The 10,280-nt window shown below is 39.7% G+C and overlaps 1 protein-coding gene across 1 annotated transcript; it reads left to right on the forward strand.

The window, feature by feature from the left end:
* Positions 1 to 5,800: 5,800 nt before the first annotated feature.
* Positions 5,801 to 6,963, forward strand: rnf182 (ring finger protein 182). The gene has a single exon (XM_036597460.1). It carries the CDS (start codon positions 5,924 to 5,926, stop codon positions 6,674 to 6,676), a length of 753 nt encoding a protein of 250 aa, XP_036453353.1. The 5' UTR covers positions 5,801 to 5,923; the 3' UTR covers positions 6,677 to 6,963.
* The last annotated feature ends 3,317 nt before the right edge of the window (positions 6,964 to 10,280 follow it).

A 10,280-nucleotide genomic window follows, 5' to 3' on the forward strand; every position in this document is an offset into this window, starting at 1 on the left:
TGTCGTTGCTGCTGCTGGTGTTGTTGTTGTTGTGCGGCGACGTCATCCGGTGACTGCCCGCGGTGGCTCCATGGGAACGCCCACGTCATCACGATTCTGACTGTAATGAAGGTAGGAATGAGCTGAGTGGAGGATTTAAGCTCTGAAAAATAAACTAAATGAAAAAATATATGTAAATGTATATGTAAATAACTGTCTGTTTTTGGACTGATGCCATTAGCTATGTTAAGACTCTGTAATCATTGACATCCTGCCTGTTGAATATTTCTATGTATTGTCTATTTTTTTTCTTTTTTACTTTACTTTATAATTCAAATATAATAATAAACTATATTATCAATATTAATACTAATACCAAATTTAAAAAGATAATGTGAAAAAATCAAATATTATTTAAAATATTGTTGTATCATTGCTAATAATAGTATTGCTATAATAACATAATATTTAGTAGTGGAGGGGATACAAGTGCCACAAATAAGCACAGATGATGGCTGGTACAGGCAAACCGTGCTAATGTTGTTCCGTTTAGCTGAATGGCAGAGTCATGCGAAACTGAAGGCAGTCATCTCAATGCCTTGCTGCCTGTGCTGTCTTTTGAAGGCAGTGCTATCCAATCTGTCAGTGCTGGTGTTTTCACAGACACAAAGGATTATGGGATACGTAAGGTAGTGAAGGATCCTTCAAAAATGGTTGAACGTAGTAACTACAGCAGACCGCGTTTTATGCAAACAAATGACTGCATGCTTTCCTGCTTCCTGCTTTATTACATTTAGACACAGACATGGCCGTTTCAGTCACATTTCAAACAGAAATGAGCACACAGCAGACCCTCGATCACCTCCTGCTGCGGTAGTCCATTTTGTTTTCAAGGCAGCAGACATAAAAGATGGGCAGTCTTTTGGGGTTAGCCTTACTCTAACATAGACACTAGAGTGATTGTCTTCTTCTGTTTCCTCTTGTACCGTTTGATAAGCCGCTTGACTTGGTCAGCTGCACCAGACGAGGCCGGGGTCAGGCCCTTGTCCGTGCCACAACGAGCTGTGGACCAGCTTGTACTGAAGCGTGAATGACAAATATTTCTTGTATTCCAGCAGTGTGTGATGGTCGGAGGAATGAGTGGGATGCACAGTTTGAGAAATTACTTGAAAAGTCAACAAAGCTGAAATTGGCTTCTTATTTGAATTTGTTACATTGAAACACCTCTATAGGTGCAAGACTGTAAGTGCTGCTTCATTTAAGGTGGATCAGAAAGTCAGAACAAAAAGCTGACGAATAAGAAGCGAAGTTTTACATTCAGATGTGAAACAACATTTAGCACCATGTTTTTAGAAATATGTACATACACGATGATATACACCAAATCTCTCAGAAATGTGAATTATACCATGATATACATTTTTTACTATACCATAGCATACTACTACTACTAATAATAATAATAATAGTAATAATAATAATAATATGGAGACACATTTAAACATTTGATGAACATAAAGTAAATATAAAAAGATTTTTTTTTTCAAAATTTTGCCTTTAATATTGTCTTTAATTATCCTTAATAACATAAAAACAATTTTCTTGAAGGTATATGTACCACATGATTCTAATACAAAGTTAATACACTTCTAGTGTATTTTTATTCTTTTTTTTTCATTGATTACATTTTTTATTTTGCATTTCATTAAAGGTGTAACAATAAAACAGATTAAAATGTTCAACAATTAAGATGTTCAACTTAAATGAACCAAAAGTGCTGCAGTGGAGCAGGAAGTCATTATGAGTCATAATCTGAAAAACTGTAACCCCTCTTGAATTTATAAAGGAGTACTGAAGCACTACACTCACCATCCACTTCATTAGAAATCCTTACTGCATAGCTCCACTATATCAGTGTATACCGATGGATTATAACCCATCTGTTATCTTTTATCATGCACAATATATCACCCTCTACTCCATTCTTCACTGGTCAGTTTCTGACCACAGACCCATTGTAGATCAGATATAATTTGGGTTTAGGATTATTCGCAACCCAGCAGTGAAGTATTAACCCCTCTGGACATGGCTATGTTTAAGCACATTAAAAGGATAAACTCAGGACCCTTGCAGAAACTTGTTCAACATGTCATTCTCAGAAACCAACTATAAACTACACCAGTGTCCAGAAGTTTTCTGGTAGAAAATGCGGAGTGTCAGCGTTAGCTCCCAAAAAGAACATCAAATCAGAAGAAGAGAGATGTTTTCCCATCCAAATGAGCTTGTAAACCGAGAGACAAAACAGCTGAGAAGATTATGTAACAAACCAAAAATCTCCCAAACAGACACCTGTGATTGGTTAAATCCCCCCTGCTCCTTAAATCTGTGTTCACATGGATTTCCAACCACAGATGGCTGGTTTATTGCTGATAATTGAACTTGGGGTGCAGGAATGTGATTTATTTAGAAGGTTTAAAAACAGGTGAAACCAGGATTTCCCTACTGATGGGATCACAGTATGTCAAGTAAAGGGAACATCTGAGTGGCCCAAAACAGTTTAATCAAATCCAATCCTGTTGGTTAGAAGATTGGCTAACAACAGCAAAATGTATCTTTGTACAGTATTTGCCACATAAAAGCTGTCCTTAGGCCTCACTGGCACATTATATCCACAGGGAGGAACAAGATTTTTCATGTCAAGTTAATTTTTAGATGATCACACACTTAAGCCCCTCATACACACTCAGACTGTCAGTTTCTTATTTACTTACATGTCCACGTTAATTACATACATTGTTGCTGTTGTGAAAAAGGAAACGTATTTGCATAATTCATGAAGGAATGCTGACATTTGATTGGTTCAGTCCTTCAGAGTCTGTGTAGGTGATAAGCTCTTTTGTTATTTTATATGTACATTTGTCATATTTATTATTTTGCCATGCGTTTTTGGATGGAAAATTGACTTATGATGTCAAAATAGTGTATACACCCTGATTGAAATTGCTGGTTGTTGTTATATACAGCCAGATATGAAGATAAATCATGTCAGACATTTCTTCATCAATAATGTGACCTTCCAACCTACAAATTTAAAGAGAAAAAGAAATAGATGATTATTAGGAAAGATTATTTACAATACTCCAATACTCCCTTTTATAAAAACTAATGGTAGAGTATATAGTGCAGTTCAAAGTATACAAATCACTATCAAAATGATGTCCACAGATAAGCAGCATACACCTGCCATCAGCGAAAGTAATTCTGGTTGATCCCCCCCCAAAAAGAAAAAACAGACGTTCCTGTAGCTGCTCCTGATAATTTCACTATTACACCCTTCAAGGATAACAATGGCCAATCAAGAGCTGTCAAACAATCTACAGATGGTTATCTGTAAAAAGGCACTGATCAGGAGAATGATATGAAAGAATATCAGATGCATTTGATAGACCAAAGACAACAGGTGGAAAAATGTGGCACCACAAGCACATTGGAATAATGCTCTGTTCGGGTGTTTATCAGAAGGTTGTACATACCAGATGGCAAACTAGTAAATATGAGTTGAGGTGCTTCTTCACAGATACACCCACAACACATAGAAAAACAGCATGGAGGTCCAGAGAAAACATATTCTGTTTTTTCTTTGCTGTATGAAAAAGCACATAGATCTAATAGAAGTGCATTGGGTTTATATTTTTTCACATTCACTGCAATGTGTAAGGTCACGTTATATCTTGTAAACCCATGTATGATCCAGAATCTTGAGTTTACTAGTTGTAAATAAGACTATGTTGGCTGTTTGTGTGCAATTTACAGGAAGGAAAAATGGTATTTCCAAGTTTCCGACACTAGCGCAGCATAATTGTCAAGTTCAGAAAATCCTCAAAAGTTGATGACAGGACAAACAGAAAACTTATCAGGGGTGCTATCAAGAGGCCTACGGCAACATTAAAAAAGCTGTAGGAATATCTGGCAGGTAATGGCCACTCCTTGGATGTGACATCAACCCTCCATGTTCTAAATCACTCAGTATCAACTGATGCAACAGAGGTTGACATTTTTGGTCTGAATCCTAAAAGATGTTTGTGCAACGACAACACAGCTCAACCAAAGAACATCATACCTAGTGTGAAGCATAGTGGTGGCAACATCATATTTTGGGGCTGCTTCTCTTCAGTTGGGACAGGGGCTTTATTCAAGATAGATGGGATAGTGATTAGATCAAAACATCCAGACAATTTGGCACAAAATCTGCTGGCCTCTGTCAGAAAGCTGAAGATGAAGAGGAATTTCCCCTCCCAATGTGCTAATGAAGTCAACCAAGGAACTGGTTTCAAAAAGGAAGATTAATGTCTTAGAAAAGCCCAGTCAGAATATGTGTACAATGACCCAAATTAGAATTTCACAGAGATTTGAGGGAGCTTGAGCTTTTTTGCAAGGAAGAGTGGGATAAAATTGCTAAGCCCAGGTGAAAAGACTCATTTCCAAAAAATCACTGCTTAAGTAAATGCAAAAAGTACTCATTCATTGCAGGGTTGTGCACACTTATTCCACCAGGGTAATGTAATTTGCCTTTAATTATTTTCCCTAATAATGATCATTAATTTGATCATGTACCTTAATTTCTGGCTTTACATCACAAAAGCCTGCAATTTCAATGAAGGTGAGCAGACTATTTATATCCACTTTATCTGAAAGCCATTTAAGGCTACACTAAACTAGATTGTATGTGCTGAGGGAGGAGGCATGCTTTATATCAGTGTTATATGACTGTAAAGCTGACACAATGGCGCAAACTTCTTCATTCCTGTGATATGAAATCCATTTTTCTTCATTTGCTATTAACATTTTCAAGCCGTTGAATTTGAAAAGTGATCTTTTCTAATGCAATTGGCTTCTTTCCAATAAGATATCCTCATAATTTCACAATGAATTGTCACCTTGATCCTACATTAGTAGTTTAGTCTAAGAAAGTACAGTATAAAAAAGGCTCAGTGATAAAAGCCATTCATCATATATTTCTTCTTTGTCTGCCTCTTGCTAATGTTATCCAGCCTAGTTGCACTAAGATGTGTGAAACTGGATTTTATGAACTCATCCTTCACTTTGCTAACACTCAGATAGCAAAACTTAACTAAAAAACAAAAAGAAAATACATACAGACTATAGAAGCATAGAAAAGGAAGAAGCATTGTTAAAAGCAAATTTTCCTAAAAGGATGACTTGTGCCAGGGGCCACATATGCGAAGGGGAATTTGTGATCATTTTATGCCTACAACCAGGACCTCAAACCATCACACATGGAAGATTCTGAATAATAGCTGTCTTGTAGAGTCAGAGCGGAAGACAGAGGGAGAAAGCCATAACCCATTTTCTCCTGTGCAGTGAGCGGACACTGATGAATTGGCTGAATGTCAAGGGCATTTTCCAATGTGGAATCCAGCTCTACCTACCGAGTTCAAAACCAAAACTGTGATGTTTTTATGCTAGCATTGGACATGCTAACATCCTTCAATTAAAATATTTTTAACTGAAAATATATGTAGTGGGTTCTTTTTTTCTCGGCCCTGCAACAAGTAAATAAAAACCCTTGTACCAGAAAAAGCGGAGTGGAGGCACTAATTGGACTGAATCTGACTGGCAACAAAAAGGCCTGGCTAGAAAATTCCAGCCCTGGTTTCACAGGGCCTGCTTTGTTGTTGCCGCGTTTGTTCTCTAGTGCTGTGTTAACAGTTATCTTTTCTCTGTCTGCCTCTCCCCACCCTTCCACACAGTGCGGGAAAGAGTGCCCAGCACGAATGAGTCCGGCACCATGCAGCCGCTGCTCCCTTTTGCCCTGGCCTGCATGGCACTCTGTCTCTGGACCCTATCTGTGGTGTAGCAGGAATCTCTCAACCATGTTCCTCACTACAACAATCCCCTGCGACAGCACTAAGAGGAGAAAGGCATGATGGGTCAGCTTCCAGAGGAAGTTTTGGATGGCTTTGGGGCCGAAGAGCTGGAGTGTAAGATCTGCTACTGCCCCTACAACCTGTCTGGACGACGACCTAAAGTGCTTGAGTGCTGCCATCGCTTGTGTGCCAAGTGCCTGGCTAAAATCCTCGACCTAGGTGAGTCACCTCCCAACGCAGTAGTCTGTCCTTTCTGCCGCTATGTTACTGCACTACCTGGAGAGGCCGTGGCCAGCCTGCCGGACGATTACAACCTGGTGGCTGCATTATCCATCCGGACCCGTCATCATCCAAACCTTCGCGAGAACCACCAGGGTGAGATCTTGCTAAGCCCGAGGCGCTTGAGCTCTCTGGTGGCTCACTCTGCATCTGCCTCGCCTTCATCTATACGCTCTAACTACGTGGTCATCACCATCATGCAGCCCCCACAGCAGCCTGTAGCGGTCACCGGCCGGGCTGGAAGGAATCACCGCTCATCCAGTCTGGACTCCATGGCCTCGGTCACTCGTCGGTGGACGGTGTGGAACTGCGCAGCCCTGCTTTGCCAGACTTCAGCCCGGGCCCTGCTGTGGCTCCTCGGGCTTTTGTACTTCAGCTCCCTGCCACTTGGTGTTTACCTGCTCATCATGCAGAATACCATGGCGGGTGTGCTGCTCGTCAGCCTGGTGCCCGTCAGTCTGCTTGTGATCATGGCGTATGGGCTCTGCCAGTGCATGTGCCACGAGTTCTGGAACTGTGTGCCACCTTAACAACCAAAGGGAGGAGGGCCATTTGCCCAAATGTTACATGATCGGGTGACTTGACCGCAGTCTGGATGTGTCAGTGGTCCGACAGGTTTGTGGAAAGTTATGGACACTTTCACGGTTCGTTCTGGGTTTTAAGGAAGCGTGTACATAAATGACTGAGAAGAAAAGCAATAGATTTCATAAAAAATACAAAGATCTGAGAAATTCCATATTGTAATTATGTTGCTTGCAATTGCGAGATGCCCTGATCGCTGCACACCAGTGAACCCTTGATTTAGCATGGTTAACAATCTGCCTGCATTATTTTGACCAAAATTAGTGCCTTCATTCATGTAAATGCCCACAGAAACCCACAGCACAGTAAAATATTGGCAATTTTTTTAGTGTCTTGCAAAGGCTGGTATTGCAATGACAATTAACAAATGATATATGGTGCAGTCCAAATTATTACAGAGCCTAATTTCAACAGAACCACTTCATTTGTTCTCTTGCTAATATGTAACTTTATCAAAATGATTCACCAAATATAAATGCAAGAATGTCTGTGTGTTTTCATTGTCCTGTGTTCCCTTTAGTGTCATGAAAGATAAATAATTTAGCAATGTAAATCATTTAGACAGTGACTTTACCTTATGTGCACTAGAACAATTAGTCTGAGTCACTCAGCTGTATCACTGAGGAAGGGACATCACATGCTGGTCAAGAACATTCTGGTAATAAAGTATTTATCCTTAACTTACCAGGCTTAGAACTCATAAACATACTATGCCTCTTTTTAGTATAAAAAATGTAATGAACTAACAAATTAAGCATTTATTGTACAAAAAATGGGACTTATGAGTTGATTTTACTTTATTGAACCTTATTATTACAACATTGAGTTGTTAGAGGAAATAGAAATAGTCAATGTCATAAAAAGGACACTCCACCTCTATTTGAGTCTTTCAGTCTTCTTGTAAAGAGAATTTTACTATTGGTTTTGGTTGAAGGGATACATTTTTATAGTTGTATAGATTGTCTTGTAGTTTCTGGTAACATCCTGGTTGTTGTTAAGTGTTGATTGTAAAATCACGATTACCATGCAAATAATACCACCTGTTCTCAAAACATGTGAAAGAGCAATGGGATAAAATAAAAAAGTTTGTGTGTGTGTGCAAAAAGAAAAAAAAAGATAAGATGTATGGTTGCACTTTATAAAAAATCCTGGTTTGGTTGCCACACCAAAGTTAAATGCAGGCATTGTTCGCTTTTTCCATAAATAGAAAATGTTCACTTGTTCGTATTTTCTAAATAAAATATCTAAAAGAATCAGATAAGTGGAAGCAAGATGAAGGCTCCATGGCATTTATATTAATGTTTTAAATGTTCAGAGATAAATAAAAGCTGGAATGTAAAACCTACTTGACCCAGGAGTGAAATGTCTCTTGTACAGTTCAGCCTATAGAGTGGTCTGTTCTGCATTAGCCAGAATACAGAGGAGACCAACTCAGGCTACAAATAAGTGGGGATAAAAATGAAAAAGCATAAACAGCTGAAACAGAGAAGGTATTACTGGTGATTGCGCTTAGCAAAGCAATGCACAACACTATAGTTATATGACAGTATATTCTTCTTATTATTATTATCGCCATTTTTCTGCCAGATTTTTTTCTCTAACTCATCTGTCAGTTTTCAAGATATTGGCACCGTTCCAACTCGATCTGATCAGGAATAGTGAATTGCAAACAGCTATTACATTTTTTCCCCCACAGGAATGAATAAAATAATTGGGTGGGTAAATGTTTGTGCACTCCACTTATATTACAATAATATAAGAGCACTAGCAACAGAAACTGCCTAGATTCATTCTCACATAATGATCCATTCTTCCTAGAATTCCATACCAACCACCTAGAAACACCCTAGTGACCATCTGGGACATCTTTCCAACCACCTAGTACCACCTTAGAAACCGCCTGGGATGCCATAGCAACCACTTAGCAACACTCTAGCAACCACCTAGCAACCACTCGGAAGACCATAGCATACACCTAGCAACAACCTAGTGACCACCTGGAACACCATATCAACCACCTGGGACATGGTGATATCAACCACCTAACAAGACCATAGCAACCACCTGGGATACCGAAGCACCATAGCAACCACATAGCAACACTGTAGAAAACATCTAGAAACACCCTAATGACCATTTCAGGCACAATAGCAACCACTTAGCAACACCTAGCAACCACCTGGGGTACCATCGCAACCATCTTGCAACACTGTAGCAACCACCTGGGATATCATAGCACCATAGCAACCACACGGAAGACAATAGTGTCTACATAGCAACACCCTAGCAACCAACAAACAACACCCCAGTAACCATCTGGGACACCATAGCAACCACCTAGTAACATCCCTAATAACCACCTGGAATTCTATAGCAACCACCTAGCAACAGCCTAGTGACCATCAGGTACACCATAGCAACCACCTAGTAACACCCTAGCATAGGATACCATACCACCCTAGCAACCTTCTGGGACACTACAGCAACCACCTAGTAACACCCTAGCAACCACCTGGGATACCAAAGCAACCACTTAGCAACACCCTAGCAACCACCTGTGATACCATAGCGACCACTTAGCAACACCATAGCAACCACCTGAAACACCATAGCAACCACCTAGCAACACCTTAGCAACCAAAACAACTGCAACCACCTAACAACAGTCTAGCAACCACCAAGCAATACCATAGTGACTACCTGGAATATCACAGCAACCATCTTGTAACACCTTAGCAACCACCTGGAACACCCTAGCAACCCATCTAGGATACCACAGCAACCACCACCATGCAGAGTTTAGCTCCATCTAAAATTTAACACACCTGCTCTAGTTGATGAAGCCCATCAAGGGCATTCAAATATTAGAGCAAGGTGTGGTAGATCTCCAGGACAAGGATTGGGCACCCCTGCCTTAGCAACCACCTGGGATACCATAGCAAACACCTAACATACCATAGTAACCATTTGGCAACACCCTAGCAACTGCAAGGAAACTGCTTAAGCTGCACCATCACTCTGCATTTTCTTCAGGAAATGCACTTTTCTAGTTATTGTTGTTGTTAATTATATAACATTATTTCTGCCAAAACAATCGGGGCTCAGTTTCTGAAAGCGTTTTAGTGTCAAGATTATCCTAATTTGTAGAGAGACTGTCCGGAGTGATCTCGCTCTACCGCCTAACTAATCATCTTTGTGCCAAGTATCTACCTGTGCTGTTTTTAGTGATAACAAATGAGCTTCAGTTGCTAAGTAATAACTAACTTTACATTGCAGCAAACTATTACAAATTTTTTACTTAAAAAAAATGGACACATTGGATAACTTTTATAAGATAATATTTTATTAGCAGCATATCTGGCATGTCCACAGGGTGATAGGAAACCATAAAAATGCTGCTGCAAGGACATTTTGTTGCTCACCATGAGAACAGTTTCTTTATGTTTTTATTTTATTTCGTAAGAAGTAAAAGAAGCATCATTTTCAGAGCTTAATGTCTGGATTGGCTTTAGAAGTAAAGAGCCGTTTAGCTGCAGTAATACAGTAATACAA

Source organism: Colossoma macropomum, unplaced genomic scaffold (genome assembly GCF_904425465.1).
Source record: "Colossoma macropomum unplaced genomic scaffold, Colossoma_macropomum, whole genome shotgun sequence".
In the NCBI taxonomy this organism is placed as follows: domain Eukaryota; kingdom Metazoa; phylum Chordata; class Actinopteri; order Characiformes; family Serrasalmidae; genus Colossoma; species Colossoma macropomum.

Excerpts from the sequence above, each read along its gene's own strand:
- rnf182 (XM_036597460.1), top strand. The coding sequence starts at position 5,924 with ATGATGGGTCAGCTTCCAGAGGAAGTTTTGGATGGCTTTGGGGCCGAA.